At 54.1% G+C, this 23,185-nt stretch overlaps 1 protein-coding gene across 1 annotated transcript in view; it reads right to left on the bottom strand.

The window, feature by feature from the left end:
* Neurl1b (neuralized E3 ubiquitin protein ligase 1B) overlaps window positions 1–19,915 on the bottom strand; it is a 30,813-nt gene extending 10,898 nt beyond the window's left edge. Inside the window, exons 1-2 of the mRNA XM_045152322.1 lie at window positions 19,804–19,915; window positions 1,655–2,200 (exon numbers count right to left, since the gene is read on the bottom strand). Coding sequence (XP_045008257.1) covers window positions 1,655–2,200; window positions 19,804–19,834 — 577 coding nt within the window. The 5' untranslated portion in view covers window positions 19,835–19,915. The remainder of the gene's footprint in view (window positions 1–1,654; window positions 2,201–19,803) is intronic.
* Window positions 19,916–23,185: the final 3,270 nt, after the last annotated feature.

Here is a 23,185-nt window from a genome sequence, read left to right as displayed (position 1 = left end):
TATGAAGTGTAGACCATCCCAAACCCATGTTACAGACGAAACAAACTGAGGCACAGAGAGGCTCTGTCACTGGGCCAAGGCCATGTAGCTGGCCATGGAAAACCAGGTCTAAGCAGAAGTCTTGGTGACTCCCAAGCCCCTGCATGCTTTTAACTACTCAAAAATTCGACTGTCCTGATTTCTGGGTGTGTGTATGGGGGGGGGGCGGTGGAGGGAGTCAGCCCCTGGATGCTAAATCTTCCCTTGATACTCAGTGGTGGGGTGGAGGACCAGGAGTCCAAGGTCAAGATAAAAGGCCAGGAAACCAGAAACCACCCAAACATTTAGATACGGGAACCATGTCTTCCATATCATGGAATGCTACCCTGCAATAAAAATGCACAACTGTGACACAGCAACCACGTGGGTGGTCTCCAGTAAATAACGCCCATCTACCACATCAGGCCATTCGTACAATGCGAAGTTAACAGGCTGGCCAGCCTGTGGAGAAAGACCAGAACAATGGTTACCTCTGGGGAAGAAGGAGGCAGGCTCAGGAACAAGGGGAGCCTTCTAGGTTACGGATGGGTGAAAAAAACTGTCTAAACCCATCCATTTTACCCTTGTGCGTTGCATTTCAGGCAAGTTACATAGCGCTGCCATCCAGTGGTCCTGAGAAACACCGCCAAGTCAAGGCTGGGCTGGTTTAGGTGGAGGTCTCAAGAACAGGTGGGCGGTGGCCTCTTAGTCCGGTATGGACTCTCTTTGGGGTGAGTAAATACTGTGGAACTGGAGTGAGGTGAAGGGCACTTTCAATTAGTCACTTTCCTGTTTATGTGAATTCCACCTCAACTCTTTTTTATTTTTCTTTCTTTTCTTTTCTTTCTTTTTTTTTTTTTTGAGGTAGGGTCTCGCTGTAGCTCAGGCTGATCTGGAATTCACTAGGTTGTCTCAGGGTGGCCTCGAACTCACAGCGCTCCTCCCACTACCTCAATTTTTTAAAAAAAAAGTAATACATGAATATCTCCCCTCCATGCCCATACACACACACACACACACACACACACACACACACACACACACAAAAGCACAAAATGGTCTCAAAGAGAGGGGACCAAATCTCATCTCCAGAAGATTTGCCACTGTGTTGGTGGCCCCTGCTCACACGCATGCGCCCCTCCAGGGGACCTGACAGCCTTCAGGACTAGCCCACGTCTGACCGCTGTAGCCAACTGCTTTCTCACTGGCTGCCCTGCGCACACTCAAATGATAGGCACGGGTTCATTTGCTGGGTGAATAAATGAGTGACAGCCAGCAGAGTGATGCTTGTGAGGGTCCACGAGTGACGAAGTGAGCAAATGAACAAGGGAGTGATTAAAAAGGTTGAGTGGATGAATAAACGAATAATAACCGAGAGGAAGAAGGCTGGGCGCAAGCATGGATGCTGAGCCCAGCCCGTGTGGTTTCTCTCCTAGCTCTGCAACATGAATGTCCTTAAACTCGCTCCTTGCCTCAGTTTCCCTTTCTGTAAAATAAGGGTGGGCAGCTGCAGTGAGAAGAAAGTGACTCCAAATGCCGAGGCGCTGGGCACCAGGGTGCCCAGCTGTGAACGTTAGGGACAGGTACAAGCTATAAAGGAGACCCCTGGGACCCCCCTCCAGTGGCTGCCACCTACCAAGAAGCTGGACCTCGTCCGTGATGCCGTAGACGTCAATGAGCGCCCACAGCGGTCCTCCCACGGCCACGCCGCAGTGGAACAACACCGGCTCGCCATCGTTGACGCTGTAGAAAACCCGGCCATGGCGGTCTGCCCAGTAGGCCAGCACCGTGTCCCGCAGAGCCAGATTCTCGGGCAGCGCCTTGGCCCAGTAGCCTGGCCTGGTGACCAGGTCAGGGCAGGCATACTTGGGGATGTCCTGCGCGCTCATGAGTGACGGATCGTGCGCTGTGAAGCCGAAACGCAGAGCCCCACTCCAGCCTGGCCGCACGGCCACCAGGCGCAGCCGCACCTGCTCGTACAGGCGGATGGGCCGCTGCGTGAAGGTGACCCCATTGCAGAAGCTGTTGCGCCGCGTGGCCCTGCGCGAGTGGCCGTCCAGCCGCACGTTCTTGCCCTTGGCCTGCGCGTGGAAGCGTGGAGCCTCTCCCAGGACCGCGCGCCGCTCGGGGCCTGGGCCACAGCAAGGCCTGGTGGCCAGGAGGCGTGCCTGGGGACTGGAATCTGCACGAGAACAAAGATGACACATCAGTACCCTGAAACTCCTTGGGATCCGAGCATCTTTTTTTTTTTTTTTTTAAGGCAAGGGTTTATTTTGTCTTATAGTTTCAAAGAGAAGTCCATTATGATGGGGAAAACCCACAAAGAGCAGACAGCCAGTGTGATATCTTCACATTAGCATGGAGGAAGAGTGGACTGAAAGCCATGAGTGGGACTGGGCTATAACACCCCAAGTCTTCCAGTAAGGCTCCCGCCTTAATTAGATTGGTCACGGGTCAATGGCCAAGTCACGATACCCACTTCACTGAGTGTGCAGCTATTCCAGACCAGCCAACACCAGTGCATGTCACCCAACCAGAGCTGGGGGTCAAATGACTTCTCCATTCAGTGTAAATTCCTTCAATTCTAGAAGGTTCCTCCAGAGCCACCTCTAAGCTATAGTCCCTGGATTCCTGGGGAGCAGAGCAGGGGTGTGTGTGTTTGTGTGTGTGTGTGTATGTGTGTGTGTGTGTGTCTGTGTGTCTGTGTCCCTCTGTGCAATGTGCCATCAGCGAAGCAGGCAGGGCCACAGAGAGCACAAATTCCCTTGGGATCCCTAAAGCAGCCTGGAATCCCAGTGCCCTGGCTGGTTGATATGGGGGGGAGGGGACGGGGGAAATGAGGGGTGAGACCCTGCCGCTTCTCCAGCTTTGGTTTCTTTGCTTGTAAATGGGGGTGGCAATCAGCCCCACAACTACCAGAAGATGTTGTAGGACAAGTGCCTAGATACCACCTGGGCACAGGGTGTCTGTGTGACGGGCCACTGGTAGCCTCATGATCTTACTGACGACGGTCTAGGGCAGATCCCATGCAAGACGCTACGACTTTCCCTCACCCTGACTGAAATGAAGACACCGACTGCAATGTCATCCTAGACCCTAATTTGGGTGTTCATGTCTAAGGAGCTCCTGGGCTGAAGGGCCTTTCAGAGGACCTGTCCACTGGTCCACAGCCAGGCGACCCAGAATGGAGTAGGAGTCATCAACTCCTCCTCCTCATTCCTTTGCCCACCCCACGGGTAGGTGGTCGCTGTGATTAATTGCAGCAGCAGCTGGGACCATTTTCACAGCAAGCTCTCCAAAGTCACAGGCCACCAAGAAACACACTGAGAAAAATAAAAGGCCATCCTGGAGATGGTCCTCTCGCACCTAGTCCAGTGTGCACCACCCCCTCCATGCTCCGGGCCCCCTTGGGGGTGAAGGTGGAAGGGGACAGCAAAGTAAGAGCCCTGAGGTGAGATGGCCAGAAAGACTGAGAGACAAGGAACCAGCAGGACCAGGATGAGACAAGCAAGCAGAGGAGCGGGTTCTGGAGATGGGCCCGGAGCCAGGAGCAGGGATCTCCTGTAGCCGGTCGGTTTTACTTGAACCATTTCACTCTGAGGGAGAACCGTGATTGGAAGCTCCGAGCAGAGAGAATGGAAGGCCCGCTCTGGCCACTGGGGTACAGTGGGCTGCCGGGGGAGGGGCCCAAGGGGTAGGGCTTTAACTGGCCTACTGGATTACAAGGTGAGGCAGTGAAAGGGGTCAGATTCTGGGTGTGTCTTGAAGGTTGAAGAGATATGAAAAGTCTAATAGAGTTTCCAGACAGAAATAAAAAACACTTGACATATTTGCTTTGGTTGTTTAAACAATACCCAACCAATAGAAACTAAAAGGCAGACGCGTACTTGAAGGGGACTCGGAGTGGGAGGGAAGGGTAGTCAGGAGGCAGGTGTAGGCTCAGGGTGCAGGGCTTCTACCCACCCTGTGCCCAGCAAAGGCCTGCCTCCACCAGACCCTTGACAAAGGCAGGCTAAAGCTTGTTATTTTCAGGGTTGGCGTAACTCAGAGGTCGCTTCCTCCAACAGCCCACGTTGCAAACAGAGAGGTGGGCCAAAAGAGGAATAGAGGGGTTAGTTGGTTCAAGCTCAGGTCATTTAGGGTCAGGGCAGGAACCCCTTCCAGAGACGCTTCTGGATAGGCTACTCCAGTTCAGAGAGCGAATGTCAGAGACGCAAAGATCAGGGACACTTTTGCCCCACAGGGTAGGGCCAAGGGCAGTCAGATACACCTCCCAGGCCTGGGTCACATCAAGGCTACGTCTCTCTCCACGTCCCCCAGCAATGGGTCTTGTGCTCCCATAGCTTCTGCCTGTCACAGTAGGTCGTCCTTCCCCGATGCCACATCCAGCTAGCAGGGTGACTGCACTGACTCTAGAAGCTATAATGTGACCCCAGCAGTGAGGACCTCTCAGCTTCGGGAAACCTCTTTTGCTTCTAAGCTGGACAGTCACCGTGCACTCAGCAAACCTGCAGGGGACACTTCCCCTGGGCAGTTACTTGTCCTGCATCCCTTATTTCATACTCATAGGAAACCCACGAAGCACCCACCAGGCTGGTGCAGGAGAGCAACAGGCAATGTGTTCTCTCCACTGCTCATTGAATCATTGCTCTCATCCATCCACTCTTGCTTTCTGCAGATCACACACATGAGTCTCCCTGTGGTCACAGCCTAATTCATGACGACAAGGAACATGATGAAGGCCACCTCAGTCAGGCCCCAGCACCCAGGGGCTGTGGGTGGTGACGAGATCTATCAAGCCAGGTCCTGAGAGAGTATAACAGCCAGGGCAGGGGCGCTGGGCTCCGGCAGGAGACAAGGGGACACAGTGGTCATGGTTGAGGTGTGCGGGGGCTGGACAGTCATTCCTGCGCTGGCTGAGTGTGGCTGCTGCTGCTGTACCAGCACAGAGGGCTCCGAATGCCCAACCAGAGGCTCAACCCACATGGCATGGGCAAGAGTAGGCTGTGCAAAGGCTCCAAGCAGACTGACACTGGGTCAGCCAGCACTGCCCACTAAGAGAGGTGACCTCAGAGCCGGGCTGAAACCATCTTGGGAGCCAGAGGGGTGAGAGGAAGGACTGGCTGTAGAGCTATTTTCAAAGACCAAAATTCAAGCAAGAAAGATCCCCAGAGTCAGCCATGAGCAGAGGCAGACTCAGGGGCAGGGTGCACATGGTAACCTTGGACAAGTCACTGGGCATCCAGCAATAGCTTCGTCCAGTGCTCAAAGGCCAAGGACTCCTGCAGCTGGCAAAGTCTCCAGGAAATATTAATAGGGCCACAGATCAAAGCCTCTGAAGCAAAGAGACCTTGGGTAATTGGTTCTATCTCTTGGCCTCACTCCTGCTCAGGGCTCTGGTCTTACGTCTCCATCCAATCTTAACTCCCCACAGCAGCTTCCTATCAAACAACCTGGGGAGCCTGAGCCGATGTTTCTGGAGTACAGTCTGATGGCTTCAATGGGCAGGCAGGCAGGCAGATGGACAGATAGATGCCAGGTGGGGAGATACCCTGCTTCTTTACTGCAATGGGAAGTCGCTTGCATCCTCCTCTTCCATGGTATTTCAGATAACACACAGCCAAGGGACCCAGGGTGACATAATTGTTTTCTCTGGACTATAAGACTTAACTTCCTTCAGAAAATAAACACTCCATCCCTACCACAGACACATACGCATACCAAGGCTAGAGCCCTGGTGAGACATAAAGCCACAGTGAATGAGGGTAGGATGCGTTATCAACACAAACTGAAGGAAAAAACAATAAATAATCTCCAAGTCACTTAAGTCTTCACTGGGTGCAGGGACAAGGCTTTCTCTGAGCCCAGCAGGAGGTACACTGCAAGGGCTTGGGGATGTTAGTGGGACACAGAACCAAGGTCACTTCAAAAATGCAATCCAGTCTGGAGGGATGGCTTAGCGGTGAAGGCGTTTGCCCACGAAGCCTAAGGGCCCATGTTTGACTCTCTAGATCCCACATAAGCCAGACACACAAAGGTGAGGCAAGTGCCAGGTCGCATATGCCCACTAGGTGGTGCAAGCATCCGGAGTTCAATTTCAGTGGCTGAGGCCCTGGTGTGCCAATTCTCTCTCTCTCTTTTTTTCTAAATAAATAAATCAACAGCCTCATTCTAGAAAGTTTATGGGAAAGGAGACAATCCTGCCACTCTAGCCCAGCCACCTTGTTCCCTGGTCCCACCAGAAAGCCACTGTCTACACTCAACCCTGGGCTGGGTTCTGAGAATGAATGCTCACTTACAGAATCACTGTCTCCAGTTTCCAAGAGAAACAAGGCTCCAGGCAGTCAACACTGCCCCCAGTGCATGGGTCGGCCCTGCGACATGAGCCCAGCTCACTGACCAGACCGCGTCCTTCCACTCTTGCCTCCTTTCCGGTACAGTAGGCAAGAGGACCCGGTTGCTCTAAGGGGTTCTGCTGATTGCTCTGCCATCCTGTGTCCTGCCATCCTTCCTCAACCACACGGCAAGCCACCACCCCACTGGAACCTTCACGGCACCTCATGCGTGGCTGCAGAATGTTTCATCATGAGTTGGAGTAGTTGTGTCTGTGGCAACAGGAGTCCCTGCGGCTGTCACTGGGACCCGAAAGATAATTCTGCAGGAACAAGGTCCCTGAAGCACACCAGAGACAAATTCACGCACCTTCCTCCCATGCATTGCCAAGGACCCTGGCCAGCGAGGCCCGTCCAAGACCTGTAAGAAAAGTCATAGAGGAAGTTTCTTTCTATGAGGTGGGACCAAGACTTCTGCAGCCACCCTTCCAGTTGACAAGAGAGAGAGAAGGGACAATCGCTACCCAACTCTCACGTCAACCTTGGCAGATCTGGACCCACCCAGGGGTGTGGGTCTTTCCCAGCATTTGGGCAGAGGAACAATGCCCTGACTTGATGACTGGGGCGGGAGGAAGAAGAACGGCTGTCACCACGGCCCAACCTTGCACAGACCTTTCTCAGAACCTCTGGCTGCGGCTCTGGGTACAGCCTGTGCTTTGCTTCTGATTTGTCTAAGGACCCTCGATCAAGTCACTTCACCTCCCACAGCTCTAGTTATGTCATCAGCAAACAGGAACTTCAGACACCCCGCCCCCCCCAAGCTGCTGACAGAAGCAACAAGAACACACAGACAAATCGCAGGTGAAATCCTGGCAAGTAGTAGATACCCCACAGCACCATAGCCAGCGGGCAGGGCCCTCACCCCTCGCATCCAGATCTTGATGTAAGTGGCGGCTCCGCAGAGCACAGTCTGACCTCACACAGGCTTGGCTTAAATTGGTTTCCTTGTTTCTTTCTTGTGTGATCTTAAGCTTCCTGATCAACAACCCTGGGCAGACCATAAGCAGACCTAGGAGACTAGTTAAAAGTCATTTCAGGGCTGGAGAGACGGCTTAGAGGTTAAGGCACTTGCCTGTGAAGCCTAAGGACCCGGGTTCAATTCCCTAGCACCCACATGAGCCAGATGCACAAGTTGGTACATGGTCTGGAGTTCGTTTACGGTGGCTAGATATCCTGGCATGCCTATTCTCTCTCTATCTGTCACTTTCTCTCTCTCAAATAAACAAATTATATATATATATATATATATATATATATATGTATATATATATATATATATATATATACATATATATATATATATATATATTTTTTTTAAGTCATCTCTACCCTCCAAGTTGCCATCAGGATGACACGGGCAGGCCCTTCAGAAGTGCAGTGTGCAGCACACAGTAGGTGCATGTGGGACATGTGGCTCCTTCCTTTTTTAGTTCCCTGACCAGGAAAATTTTATTCCTGGGTGTGAGACACACCTATTAGTAGTGCTAAGGACACACACTTTGGCAGGTTTCTCCCACCAAGGGCCCAGGATCATAGCCAGGAAAGGTTGCCCCCACGCCTTTGGGTTGCCTCCTCTGGTTATTCAAGGACAGAAGCCTATTTCTAAGCCAGCTCAGGTGGCACCCAGAAGCTCAGTAGGCCACGCTCTCAAATGATCCTCACTCCATCTCGCCTTTGATCTAAAGCAAGCCCCAGGAAATGACATTTACTGCCAGACAGTGCAAGAAGCTACCTGGACAGCTTCTCTGCTCGTGGCCTGGAGGCTGTCAGCGTGCTGGCGGCAGCAAAAGGCGTTCTGGCTCAGATTGGCATTGGGCTTCTCCCCGCCTGGAGCAGTACTTGCCCATGAAAGAAGGTTTCAAACCTCCCCTCCTTTGACAAGATGATTGCACTGGCTAGGGCTCCGCCCAGCTCCTGCTGGGTTCTAGACACAAGCCTTCATTTCCAGAGCATCTTAGGTGCACCTCGACAGTCAGCCTTCATCACCTTTTCTCTTCCAGGAGAGGAAATGTGAGTTCTGTGAGGAGCAGGCCTGGGCCTCTCTCCCACCTGCCCATCTTCAGACGGCCATACAAAACTCTGGGGTCTGGGTAGGGTGGAATCATAGAGCAATGAGGCTATGCAGAACCCTCTCCCCCAAAATCTACCCATGCCCCGTGCATACAACTTGACACTCAACTTCAGGGGCTTTCTGGATCCTTGGAGCATCTATCTTTAGACTGAATAGGTGTTGAATGAGAATCCCTGGTTCAAGTAATATTTGCTCAAGTCCAAAATGCAAAGCACTTGCATATTGGGTGTGGCGGTGCACGTCTTCCATCCCAACACTCAGGAGGCAGAGGTAGGAGGACCGCTGTGAGTTTAAAGCCAGCCTGGAACTATATAGCGAATACCAGGTCAGCCTGGGCTAGAGTGAGATCCTGCTTTGGAACAAATTTTTAAAACAAGCAAACAGGGCTGGAGAGATGGCTTAACAGTTAAGGCGTCTGCCTGCAAAGCCAAAGGATCCCGGTTCAATTCTCCAGGACCCACATAAGCCAGATGCACAAGGCGGCGCATGCACCTCTGGAGTTCGTTTGTAGTGACTAAGGCCCTGGCATGCCCATTCTCTATTTCTCTTTCTCCCTCTTTCGCCTTCTCAAATAAACAAAATATTTTTTAAAAAGCAAACAAAAAAAAAGTCTCCAAAGTACAAAGCCCCTCCGCTGTTGGTAGGGAGCGCCACGCAGTGTGTGGGAAAGGTTGCTTCAGAGGAAAAGCTTCCTGCCCCACCAAGAGAACAAGGACATAGGTGTCCTCTGGCAACAGAAGGTGCCTCTCCATTTGGTGGGTTTGAAGTAGCTCGCAAAAGATTAATCCACCCCAGCCTCCCCTGTGCCAAACACACAGTGACAAGCTCCCAGGGGACAGACGCGGTCTCAGAGGCCCGACTGGCCAGGCCCCAGGTTGAAGAGGGCCAGCCCAGCCTGTTGCTTTGCACACTTCAGCCATTAACAGCCAGCAGCCATGCCATCTCTCTGGGCTCTCCAGCCTGGTGCAGGGCGCACTGTTAGCTGAGTGAGCTCTGTCCCTCCACCTGGGATTGCCAAGTCAGTCCCAACATCTGGTGGGCCCCTCAGCCAGCCAAGGTCACTTCTTGATAAAGGGACCCAGGCAACTGCAGTCTCCCAGATGCCAGCTCCCAGGCTTAGGGCCCGAGTGCTTGTGAGGGCTGGTGGGAATGTTGCTCATTACTTCCTCAGTACATCACTTCCTCTTCCATGTGACAGTTACAGAGCATCTGCTCCATGCCAGGGCCTGTGCGGGTTTCAGGGTGCGTGTGCCAAGGAGGCACGGTGCGAGGCCCAGAGTTGAGCTACTACAGCAGGAGGAACAGACAGACAGACGAGCCACCCAGGAGAGTGAGGAGGCTGGCTGGGGGTATGACTCGGGATGGGGAAGTGTTAGTGACAGCTTCCGCACAGGCCCGGAGGTGAAGGTGGGGACCTTCAGGAGGTCTGGGGCAGAAGGGAGCGTAAGTGTGCAGACAGAGTCAAAGACTACTCACAAAAGGTCTTGAAGGCCAGGCCAAGGAGGTTAAATCCTCAAAAGGGCTCTGGGGGCTGCTGAAGGGTTTGATGCTGGAAGAAGCCAAGATTCAACCTTGGCCCTTCCTTTCTTGCCTGTCAAAATGGCTCAGTGGGATAGGACTGAGAGAGGCAGCTCAGATTTTGAACATCTGGTCCAGGGCCTGCATATTCTTGCCTGATCAGGGCCCCCCCCCATTGGTGCTTCTCCTATAGGCAGCCCGGGCAGCGGCCCATTGATAAGCCAGCTGGCACTGTCAGACCTGTGTTTCTCTCTTTCTCACTTCCACGGCTTGGGTGGTGCCCAGAGCAGGGCTGGTTCAAACTTCAGCAAGCCCTTTCAGTGTGCCAAAGCGCCAGGACCTTGTGGGAACAACAGACCTCTGGTCCCTTTCCAGAGGACAGAGGAGACATCCAGCAAGACTGCTTCTATCCCCACCCCACAGTGCTCAGGTTACTCATTGGTTTCTGCGCCCCCGCCCCCCCCCAAGACCTCACACCCCAATCTGCTAAAGGAGCCAGCACAAGGTGCATTGCACCCGGACCAGCTAAGCAAAGGAGCTCTGGTGAGGTAGATGAGGTGGGGGACAGTGGTCGTGACATGCACAGAGGCCATGGTTTGGTGGAACTTGGGATAGACCGAAGCAAAGGGAACTAGAGTAATTACTGGGAGGTGTCAGTACCTCCAGCCCTGTGGTCTGAAAAGAACTGGGGGGCGGGGTGATAAAAGTAAGGCAGGCCTCCCAAGGGCCTCCCAAGGGCCACCCACCCCATGAGACCAAGTGTATTTCTGATGGGCCTGGAGGAGGCGATCAAAGAAGGGAGAGAGGCTGGGAGAGAAACTGCCTAAGGCCCTGTAGCCTGGGTATAGTGAGGTTCTGAGCAGCCTTCCAGGGCACCCTGCAAAGAGGGGTGGCGCCAGAGCCCAGCAGACAGCCGGCCAGCAGCGTGTCACCTCTCCCTTGGCTCCAAGACCCAGGAAGTGACTGAGGAGGACCTATCAGGTGGCCCCAGAATGGCTCCTCCAGTGCCTTGTGGGCCCCCAAGTGCAAGTGAGAGTGGCTTCATGCTCTGGGTCTGATGATCCTTGCAACCTGGAATGCTGGTGGCCTCGACAGCCCCAGAGTCCATGTTACTACAGATAAGAACAATCAGATCCAGCCCAAGGGTGCAAGCATGCCACATCCGAGTGAAAGTCTTGCAGCACCTCTCAGGCAGGTATGCCACACAGGGCAGGACAATTTGGTCCTAATGGGATGCCTTGCCTCCAAGAAGACAAGTGACAACTACTCAGAGTCCTCACCTTGCACTGGGCTCTGACTTCCAGCACATTCTATTGTTCATTATCACAAGCCATGGAAGAGATAGCACCATCGCTATCCTCATTCTAAAGATTATGAGAGAACAGAAGCTCAGGGAGGGGAACTGACTCACCCACACATAGGTCACACACATAGGATTTTGAACTCGGGACTGCTTCTAGAACCAGTGCTCTTTCCACCACAGCTCTTGGGATCTAATCCAAAGACTATACCTGTTAGCTACAGCAAGACCCCAGCCAGTCTCCCAACTGCCATGCTCCAATCTGACCCATGAAAAGTGAGGCAAGGTGACTAGGTTCTTGGAATAAAGTCCCCAGGTGACTTGTTTGCCGTGATGGAGTTCTTCCCGTATCCTAAACCCATGGAAATTCCACTCTTCTATCTCCTGCCCTTGAACAGCCCAGAACCTTGCGAGGAAAGGAAGCTGTCCCGAGCCCAAGGAGCGGCTATCTGCAGTGGAAAGTTACCGAGCGGACCTTACTTTGGAGGCCCTGGAGAGTGTGTTCCCACACTTCTCATAAAACGCATCATCCTCAGGACTGAGGGGCGGGGAAGAAAACACGTGCCCAAGGGCCATCACTGTGATATAAACAGGGTAATGTTGAGGGTGTAAACAAAATGCCCCTGGGCACTCTGCCAGCCCACAACCCAGATGCCCTGGCCCACCCACTTCCCCAAATGGCTTACTCATTAAAGAACTTTCCCCACCAATCCAAGGGGGAGGCCAGAGCTTGCTCTGCCACCCGAGTGTCGCTGAGAAGAAGGTATGGAGGAGAATGTGGGGACCGCCCTGCGTAGCCGTTTCAGAAGTGTCCCAAACACCTGCTGCTGGCATGAACTTTGTGGAGGCTGGGGGTGGGGCAGGGAAGGGACCAGCTCAGACTGGTGGCTTCAGTTCATGCCTCAGCATCCCAGTCTGTAAAATGGGGCTCAGGCCCACAGACCAGCATGAGGACCATATGGGAAAGGCTGCTGGGAGGGCTCTGCAAAGGTCCCCCAGGTAAGAGTAGGCAGTATTTCCCAGACAAGAATGCAGGCTCAGAGGCTCCCAATAAGACAGTCCACTAAGAATTCACTGGACACAGGTCCATGCCAAGGGATCAGAGTGACAGGCACTTCCTCCTCTTTGCACTGGTCGGCAGCTCCCACCATGACAAGTCCTTCCTTCATGTGCTGAAATCTTCCTCCCTGGGCACAAATGCTGGGCACAGTGGCCTCAACCCGTGCTCCCTGCCCCATGAAGTCTGCTGACAGCTCATAAGCCATTCTGGGGGGACACTGCGCCAGGAGGCCCGCATGACCCTCGCTGTACTGTCCACGGGGCCCAGGACAGCAGCTCTCCCCTGAAGCTGCCTTGGCTGGGGTTGGAAATGTGCACACTGAGCCTGGGGGGGACTCTTGGACCAAGACCCCTCCACAGTGAACCCACAGGCCACCTGGAGAGAAGTGTCATGGCTTCAGGTGGGATGTGGGACAAACAACCAAAGGCCTCTGGGAGCTGCTGAGCGTTACTGTGCAGAATTTCTGAATGACATTCGGAACGGCTCAGTGCAGACGCCCCTACCCCCGCATCGCTCCTCTCAGAACAAACATCTCTTCCCTCAGCCTAAGCTGTGTGGCCCCTGAGCAGGTGACTTTCCCTGTCGGTACCTTCGTTTTCTCACCAGCTGTACGAGACGAATCATAGCTGTCTCGAAGGCTTGTCCGGAGGGTTCAATGTGGGAACCTGCTTAGAACAGTGCCCAGCACAGACAGGTCATGTAGTTAATATTATTACTCTTTTGTGTCTGTCTACCTCCGGAGCGGGGCAGGGCTTGCTGGCCAGTGAATTTATGATCCCGATGGGAGCACTTCTCTACCCAGAGCCCGTGGGTAGTGGCAGCATTATCCTCTGTGCAGGAGAGGAGGGGCAGTTTGGGGACAGACTGTTCCCACTGCCTGAAAACCCTCTCCACCATACCCTCTGGGCTGGGAGCTGTCTGAAGCTCAGATTGGCAGAGATATGAGCCACAGACACTGTGACGTCTGCAGAGGAACTGAGAGGGGGCAGCTGCCCATAAACAGGCAGAGACACCCTCAAGGCATGACCCCGGATGTCCACACCACCTTCGTGAATGCACAGCATATTACAGGCCTGGGTGAAGAGGCTGGGAGAGGGCAGTTTGCTACAGGCAGTAGGGACACAGGTGAGTCACCTTCAGAGGCCAGAGAAGGTGTGTCCTGGGGTTTAGTGCTGAGGGTGAGGACAGACAGAAGAGGCCTCCAGAGGGCCCGCCCGGGGATCCCATTTGTATCGGCCAGTTCCAGACCATCTACCTAAGTAAGGTAGGTCTCACTCCCACACTGAGCCTCGGTTTCCTCATCTGTGACATGTGAGACCGGGAGGGTGAGAAGTGGAGGGAACAGGATCTTAGCATGGGGTTAGTAAGCCGGGGCTCCGGCTACCCAGCCGGCTCAGGTGAGTGTTCCCAACTTGGTGGTCACCCCTTCCTCTGCTTTCAACAACACACTGGCCTCTGGGCTTCTATTTTAAACTCTCAGAGTGTATTGCTGAATACAGAAGGGAGGCCCAGAGCAGCCTCCACTGCCCATGGGGGATTAAACAACCTATTCTTCAGGGCCCAGTCCTAGCCTTGGCAGGGAGCCCAGGCAGTACCCTGCCCACAAAAGACCTCCCTGCCTCCCAAACCACCCACCACTGTGACCCTTTGTGAGGTCCCCATTTTCACTGGCCTCCAGAGCTCCTTAGCACTACTCAGATCCTCTCCCCAGCCTGGGGTCTTTGACATGGAAGCCATTCTGCCTTGAGAAGCCTTTCCCACTTCTCCTGGCCAAGTGTCCTCTCCTCTGGACAGAGCACACCTCCTCCAGGAAGCCTTCCCCCCATCTTCCTCGGGCTCCCCTTTCACCACTGTTTCTACCGCACATCTGCTGGTCTCTCCCGCTAGAACCAGACTCCATAAACTCACCTGCTTTCCTGGCCCATAACAATCATGCAAACTGCCCAGTGCAGCCTATCAGGCATCTGTCTTCCTGTCATGACAGCGGGTATCCAGGCAAGGGCCTGAAGAAGCCTTGGGCACTCCCAATCCAACTCCTAGTGAGAGGCTGTGGGTCACCTCGGTCATCTGTCAGTCTGCCCCTTACAGCCCCAGAAGCAGGATTCGGCCCATCTTTCCCCATTGGCACTCACACCTTTGACAGCAGTCTGTCCTGTTCACCACTGACCATTCCCTGCCTGCTCTGTTCACACATCATGGACACATCCCTGTTTCCTGCTGAGGAAGTCAGGGTAGGAACCGGGGGGGGGGGGTCATACCACAGGGAAAAGGACAAGCTGGGATTTGAGCCCATGTGCCTGATTCCAAGATCTGTGTTCTAAGGCCCAGTACCAGCTCAGTGGTCTTCCAACCGTTCACACAGGCGACACCCACCAGAAATACTCCTTACACTACCACACAAGGCCCCAGGCATCAAACACAAGCGTATACACCTGCACCTGCTCACTAGCCCGGGTGGGGACACTCACCCACGATGCCAACCCTTTGAAGGCAGAGGCAGGAAGGCTGCTGCAAGGTCAAGGCCAGCTTGGGCTACACAGTAAGACTCTTTCTCAGAAGACTTCTCCCATGCTGGAGAGATGGCTCAACACTTAAGTGTGCTTCCTGCACAAGCATGACGGTATGACACCAGCAGGTCCCACACAAACAGCTAGGCGTGGCCACATGTGCCTGGAACCCCAGTCCTTCACAGGGGACCAGAGCCCAGGGAATCACCAAGGCTCATGAAAAAATGCCAAGCCCCGGGATCAGTAAGACACTCCGGCTCAAACAAGAATGGGCGGGAAGGCAGGGGAGTGGGGACACTCAGTGCTCTGCTCTGGCCACTGGAGGTGAGCAGCACCCCTCTGCTCCCCCCTGCCCCTGGCCCCAGGCAAGCAAACCCTGCCACAGGTGAGCACATGGGGCATCTCAAGGGCACATAAACACTACACACTACACACACATAAGCCAAAAATATCCCTCTTATGTGAATACACACTGATACTTTTTTGCAAAGGATTTTTATAGATTCTGGTGCTGACCACAGCAAGCAGGTCACTTTGGAGACTTAGCTTGGTAGGGGACACTATGCTTTCCAATGATGGGACCAACTGCCTGGCTCAGGCTATGAGAGAGGAGGTAGATTCCTGCACCCCCATGCCTGGGCACCCAACAGGTATCCCAGGGTGGCCCAGCCACAGAAGACCCTAAGGATAGGGAAAAAGGAGATGACATTCAGGTAGGGCAGGCAGATACTGAAGTGGACTTCTCTTCAGAGATAGCCTCCTCCAGGAAGACTTCCTGGGCTCCCACAGCAGTGCAAAGAATGAAACAAGAACCCTGGTGCCTTCTGTCCACTGGACACAGACACTGGATAGACTCTGTCTCTCATGTGCCCACCAGTGACACAGCCTACATGACTGCTATGTCGCAGCATCCTTCCATGACTGTCACCAGGGGCCTCGGATGACGGCTACAAGTCTCAGGGAGGCTAGAATATCTGTCCCATAAATCTTAAAAGTTCCGCTTAGCCACAGAAGAAAATGTTTAATGACCTGGGTAAGGCAGGCAGGCAGGGTACAAGGAATGCTTCACTCCACTCCAAATGGGGCTATGTGAGGGAAGAGCAATGTATGAAGAGAAAGGGGATGGTCACTTGCTGGCCTCTGGGTGACCATTACTATGGTAGCACAGTGACTAAGGCTGCTGTCACCAGTGGCTGCCATCACCAGCGCTCACATAGGATGCCAGGCTGATCAGCCCAAGTGGGTCCAGAAGCCACAGGGCCTCACAAGAAGGGCTCTGTGGGGGCATTGGAGGCAGGTGCAAGGTGGGAAGCCTAGCTCTCTTCCATTATACTATGTGTCTCTGTCCCTGAGCTCTCTGGGCCTTCATTCATTGCCCAGGGAAATAGGGCACAGATGGCCCCTCTGCGCATAGACAATGTGGGTCCGGCCTTGGTCGGGTCCTGTTTGCCCAGCACAGGCTCAACACACTCTCAACACACCCGAAGCTCTCAGAGGCCGGATCACAGAGCCAACACTGAAAGCCGTTAGCTTGGTCAAGCATGGGCCAACTTAATGATTAAACCCAACATGCAGTTTGAATTCTGCCTCTTCTCCAACCAGCACTGTCGGTGAACCCCAGAGGCGGGTAAGGAAAGGTCTGGAATGTGCTGGATGACAGAGCAAGGGGAGAACCCTTCCTCCCACCCACCCGATCCTGGAATGCTGCCCTCTCCCATTTCCACCTGTTATGTTTCTTAGTTCCCCTTGCGGAACCCAGGTGAAGGGCCACAGAGTAGAAAGACGCGCACCGTGTGGCATCAGGAACCTGACAGAACCCAGACAATTGCGTTCCAGCCTTCCTGCTGCCTGTGTGAGTCAGGTCAAGGGTTGTGACTTGTCTGCGCCCCTCCTCGGTAGGATGAAGGGAGATGGCACCTTACACTGTAGGACTGCATTGCCACTGGAAAGAGGGGGTGAAGCACACAGTAGGAGCTTAGCAGATGCAAGTTCCCCTGATGACCTGGGCGCACTCCTGGGTCAAGGGTATTCACCCTTGGGCTGGTGTGTGCTTTGTGAGAACTGCCACGGGGCTTCCCCCGCTGTCAATCACAAGGGAACTCCCTTTCTTTGGCATTTCCTTATTATACCCTCATTATACCCACGAGCTAGGTGGGACACTCAATAAATGCTATCTAAGCCATGGGGGGGGGGACACCTCGTAAGTGTTATCTAAGCCCCAGGCTGGGAGGATCCCACCGCCTGTCAGGGAACTTGGAGGACTTTGGAGCTAAATAAACCTGGATTTGAATTTTGGCCCTGCCAACTAGATGCGCTGTGTGGGCTGGGACAAGCCACTGCCTCTCTAAGCCTTGACTTCTCACGCATACAATGGGAATGATGACTCTCGCCTCACAGAGCTGCCTGCAGAATTAAACTCCTTTCACCCACTCCACTTCTATTCCCTGGGCATCTACTGGGTCCTGGCCCAAATTCCAAGTACTCGACATCCAGCGATTACCACACAGACAGAATTCGATAGCTTGAGCACAGGTAGTGTTGAACAGGCAAAGGGGAGCCACAGAGTAGAGGAGTCAGGGCCAAGGCAGGACACCCCCACCGGAACAGGGATCTGAGGGGGAAGAGGAAGCTCTGTGAAGGTCTGGGTAAGACTGTGTGCCAGGCAACAGGACCAACAAGTAAGAGCCTTAAGGAGAAACACGCTTGGTGTCTAAATGCAGCCACATGATGCAGGGAGCCTGGCATGGAATCCAGGTGCTCGGCAAATGCCAGCTCTCTATTTCAAGTTCTGTGGAACAAACCCCACGCATGTGTCCTTTTGCTGAGAAGGAAAGCACGAGACTTCTTCAGGGCAAGCCTGAGCCAAGCATTCCTTCAAAGATACAGGCAACCATGTGTGCTCCACCACCGGGAACGGAGCTCCTGCCAGGCCCCAAGCTCTGAGACGGGCAATGCCAGGCTCCAGATGATCAAGACCTGGGCCCCGGGGGGGGGGGGGGAAGGGTCAGTCGCAACAACAGGCCACGGTGGTGGAATGCGGTCAGATGAACAAGCGGAGAGGTAGGAAGGTGACCCGGCAACAGAGCGGAGCTATGGGTGATTGGAGAAGACTTCCTGGAAAAGGTGACCACTGAAGTGGACAGTGAGGGATGGACTAGGCAAGGAAGGACATTCCAGGTATGAGGGAACGGGCACAGTGGTATAAGAAATAAGTAATAGGCCAGAAAATAATACACAACCCTTGGCATTCCTGACACCTTCTTTCTGCTATGCCTCTCTTCCTCACAGGAGAACCCAGTGGAACACAGACTTAGTGCAAATCTCTAGTAATATGTGGCTACCTGGCAAGTAAGTGTGTGTCTGTCTGTCCACTCACTCCAAGGCTGACCCACTTTGTGGCAGAATCGCTGTTTGTTTTTTTTAAAACTAGATTAATATACACATTTCTGAATTAAGAAACTGAGCCCAGAGCAGTGGAGCGATGCCTTACCCATAGCCTTTGGAGGCTGTCATCTCGGCTGACATCCAGGGCTCCTCTGGATGGAAGTGGGGGGGGCTCCCCATCCCACCCCAGCAACAAGAAGCAGAGGTCACCATGCAATACCAACCCAGGTTTCATTGTCAATTCTACTACCACTGACCAGCTGGTGACTCCGTGTCATTGAGAATTGGAAGGTTCCAACACAGTTGCCTGAAAGTTGTCCTGGGGCTTATTGGTAAGAAGGGGTCAGCGTCTTCCTTAGAAGGCTGTGAGACTCAGGCTGGGGACCATCAAAGCAAGGGCCTCTTGGGCATGAAATAAGTCTTCTCTGATAACTGCATGCAATGGAGCTGCGCGAGAGGGAGGGCTACCCGGGCGTCAGAGCAGAGTTGGGTGACCAGTCAGATCCTAGACCCGCACACTAAGTTTGGCCTACAGGTGACTTACTTCTTCAGAGCCCTCCCCCCCCCACACACACACACATACCTACTTCAGCCTTTCCCCTAAGGCTGCTGTAGACGCCCCAGCTGTGTGTTACAACACTTGTAAAGACTTGGAGGAGAGGGGCGTGGGGAGAGGCAGGCAGACAGCCCAGCCCGTGCACTGTCTCCCACCACTGACTGCCTGATCTTTCGGTGAATCACTTCCCCTCCTCTGAGCTCCAACTTCACGTGCAAAACGGGGGTGCATGCGAGTCTTTATGGTAAAAAGGCTCTTTGCAGACAGTGGCCTCCGGTCTGTCAAGTGGCACCCAGAGCCTCCTCCGAGCGCTGACTCGTTCCCGAGATTACCAGGTATTTTCAGAAAGGAACTCCCCCTCGGCCTCCACACTCCATCCATCCCCTGGTCTGGGAAATTCTAGGGGCTGTTTTAACTAGGGGGCGATGCGCTCCACAGCAGGAGAACCCCCAGTTGAGCAGACACCAGAGGAGGGCGCAGCCTGGGTGCGCGCGCGTGGGGACATCGCCCAGGCAAGGCACAAGCATGTGCCACAGGGGCGCTGGCCCGCAACACCCTGGGGGTCCCTGGCGATCACCCCCCCCCTTCCCTCCAACAGCTGCAACACCCAGGCCCAACTGGCAGCTCTGACTGGTGGAAGCTCTGGCGAGTCCCACTCCAGTCACCCCCCCACCCCCAACCAGGACGCCCCAGGCTCGTTCATCAGGGGCTGAAACAAAAGCGCGCGGGGTGGGGTGGGGTGTGTGCGGGTGACGCGCAGGGTATCCTCCGAGCGGCCCTTTCACCACCATCCAGCAAACCCCAGGAGGACGAGGATGGAGGGGTGGGGGGTCCCCAAGGTAACGGGGAATCGGTCCCCGCCCTCCCCGGAGCGCAGAGCCGAGCAGACTCCAGCCGGTGCGCGCCGCGGGAGGGTTCCAGCAGGCGGGAGGTGGCTCGCTGGGAGTCGCCCATGGGTGTCCCCCCCCCCACCCCGGGGCGCGGCTCCCGAGCCTACCTGGCAAGGTCCGGTGCACCGTGTTGCCCATCGCGGCTCCGGGGAGGTCGGCGGTGCGCGCGGCGTGCGGAGGTTACTTCCACGGCGGGCCGGGGGCCGGGGCCGCGGCCGAGCTCCCGGGCATCGCCGCTGCACCGGCGACCGGCGGGCGGCAGCTGGGCGGGCGCGGGAGGGAGGCGGCGGCCGCGGCGGTGGCGGCGGGAGGAGGAGGAGGAGGAGGAGGAGGAGGAGGAGGAGGAGGAGGAGGAGGCGGAGCCACCGGCCCGGGCGCGCCGGCCCCGCCCCCGCCGCCCGCCGCCAACCGTGCAAGGGCGGAGCTGTCGCCGCCGCCGCGTCTTTTGAAAGTTTGCACCGGGCGGGAGAGGCACGACCTGGCCTCCTGCCCTCGTCGTTCCCGCTCGGGCCCCGGAAGGCGGGGAGAGGGTAGGAGCGCGGTGCCAGGCTCGCCCGCTGCGAGGGGTCCCCCTGCCCGCATCCGAGAAGGTCTGCTGTCCGCTAATGCCAAGTTCACGGTCATACCTGGCTGGGGGTGGGGGAGCCCGTAAGCGGTGCCCGAAGCGAGCTGGGTGGGGGGCGGGGGGGGTGGACGGGGCATGCCCACTGGCAGAAGGTCATCTGAGACAGTGTTAACCGGCTTGGCTTGGTGGCTGTCCAGCCAGGATGCCCAAGGTAAAACTGGGTACTTCATTCTCTAGGCCATAAGCGTAGGAGGAAAGACCTAAGCGGCGTGTAAAGACGGGTAAGATAGAACCCACAGTCATGAATTCATTCAGTCATTTCCTCACTAAAATACTTGTGTGTCAAGCACAGACAAGGCCACCCCGTTCACATGGAAGGGACAAGCTAGTGGTAGAGACAGGCAATTAAGATCACATTATATGTTGACAAAAAAAAAATGCCAGCAAAAGTAAATAAATAAACAAAAAATAGAGCCGGGCGTGGTGGCGCACGCCTTTAATCCCAGCACTCGGGAGGCAGAGGTAGGAGGATCGAGGTGAGTTGGAGGCCACCATGAGACTCCATAGTGAATTGCAGGTCAGCCTGGGCCAGAGTGAGACCCTACCTCGAAAAAACAAGTAAATAGGGCTGGAGAGATGGCTTAGCGGTTAAGCGCTTGCCTGTGAAGCCTAAGGACTCCGGTTCAAGGCTCGATTCCCCAGGTCCCACGTTAGCCAGATGCACAAGGGGGCGCACGAGTCTGGAGTTCATTTGCAGTGGCTGGAGGCCCTGGTGCACCCATTCTCTCTCTCTCTCTCTCTGCCTCTTTCTCTCTGTCGCTCTCAAATAAATAAATAAAAATAAACAATTTTTTTTAAAAAAAGAAAAACCAAATATATAAAATAGAGTGACAGAGTGGGGGCAAGGTTTGGGGCATTAGGGCGAATGGGGGCGGGGGTTAGCTCCTTGTAATGTATGACAAGGAACTGGCCCTAGAAAGAGGTGGGAGTGGTTTTTGAAGAGAGATATGACAAGCATTCCTCTCTCATCGACACATCTTTTCCTGATGACCTCCCTGCTTAGGGTTCTGATCACACTGGGAGACGTGAAGTTGGTTGGTCCTTGTTCTCCCTGGTTCAGTTCACCAAGACTTGGGAGGTGCAATGACTTGTTCTAGAAGGAACAATTCCAAGCTTTCCTTGGCTTCTCTCTCTCTCCCTCCCTTTCTCCCTTCCTTCTTTCCTCCTTCCTTATTCCTTCCATCTCTCCTTCTCTCCCCCTCTTCCTCCCTCTGCAGCTGTGTGACTAAGGCAGGGGAGTTCACAGTTGCCCTTGGCCTAAGGTGTATGGCCGGTCCCAAACACGCTCACTTTTCAAGGTCAGTTTAGAGCTCCCTCCTCCAGGGAGCCATGCCCAGACCTAACCCAAGTTGGAACATAGGTTGGAGTTCCTAATTTCTTGCATTACAAGTGCTCTAAGTTAGTTAGCCTTTAAACCAAATTCTGGCAGGGAAAAGTACTTGGGCCGGATATGCCTTGGGTCTCTGTGAATCTGGGATGCATTCAGGGGTCACCATTGCTGTAGAAGAAATGGAGGAATTACAGATAAAGCAACAGGTGACAAGGGGACTTCGTGACAGCAACGTGGAAGGCTGTTGTCAATGGTCCTGGTAAAAGTCATGTTCGGAGCACTCCAGAGAGTGGCTGTGCTGGGGTCATGGACGTCCATTGAAGCCCCAGCTGTCCTGATGTGATGCGGGGGCCCAAGGGGAGGGGCGTCCAAAGGGTGCCTGGATTTGAAGAACTGAGACAGAATCTCATCCCTGTGAAGTAGACATGCTCGGGGGAAATGCTGCTCCTTCCACGACGGGAGCACTGTCACCAAGTGGCACAGAAAAGAACCAAATCAAACAGCTTCTTGAAGTCCCACATTAGCGTATTACATAACAATTTAAAATACGGATGTGCGACTGAGGTAATAAATTAACGATTATAAATAGACATCTGATTATTCATCTCTGTCTTGTAAAGTTTATACTGTGCATTTTCTTCTGGAGAGGACAGGGGGCTTCCGTCTGTCTATTTGGATCGTCATTTACGGTATATACGGTAGTTGCTCTCCTGAGAGGCCTCTACATCATGTCCAGTCCCTCGGTTACACCTTCCAAGCAGGTGCTGTAGCTGTTACCTTCCTGTCCTTTACCGCTCTCAGGTGGACACTGACTACATTCATCTATGGGTCCCTGGTCCCCATACAGAGCCGACCCTGCTCAGTGCTCATTTTAATACAGTGATGCATTTAGGCACGCATGGCTCTGAGCTGGGGTCAGGCAGAAAAGAAGGAAGCAGGTAAGAGGAAGGTAAGAAGAAAGGGAAGGGCTGGAGAGATGGCTTAGTGGTTAAGTGCTTGCCTGTGAAGCCTAAGGACCCCGGTTTGAGGCTCAGTTCCCCAGGGCCTAGATTAGCCAGTTGCATAAGGGGGTGCACGCATCTCTCTCCCCCTCTTTGTCTGTTGCTCTTAAATAAATAAAAATAAACAAAATTTTTTTTAAAAAAGAAGAAAGGCAAGATAAAAGGGGAAAACATGTGAATGGATGAGTTTTAATGACAGTAACCTTGCCTATTCAAGAGAGTGACATGTGTGTAGACGAGAGTCTCAAATAAACAAACAAAATAGCATTGCAGCAACCAAAACACAGTCTTTAGAACCAAGGGCAGAGCTGTTTCCACACAGGCCTATGAGCCCACTGCAGAAGTCGCCTTGGCTTTGGACCCCACTCCTAAGGAGGAAGACCTTGATGGTGGGGCTTTCCCCATAGGGAGGCCCCTGTCACAGGTGACTCCCTGGACGTGTGGCTATGGGGACTTCCGGTTTCATGCATCTCCGGAGGTTCTCCTGTTCCCACCACCCCCCTCGTAGGCCACATGAGCTCTGGGAGTGTGCT

The sequence above is a fragment of the Jaculus jaculus genome, chromosome 6 (assembly GCF_020740685.1).
Source record: "Jaculus jaculus isolate mJacJac1 chromosome 6, mJacJac1.mat.Y.cur, whole genome shotgun sequence".
Classification (NCBI taxonomy): domain Eukaryota; kingdom Metazoa; phylum Chordata; class Mammalia; order Rodentia; family Dipodidae; genus Jaculus; species Jaculus jaculus.
This window is presented reverse-complemented; position numbering and strand designations above follow the sequence as displayed.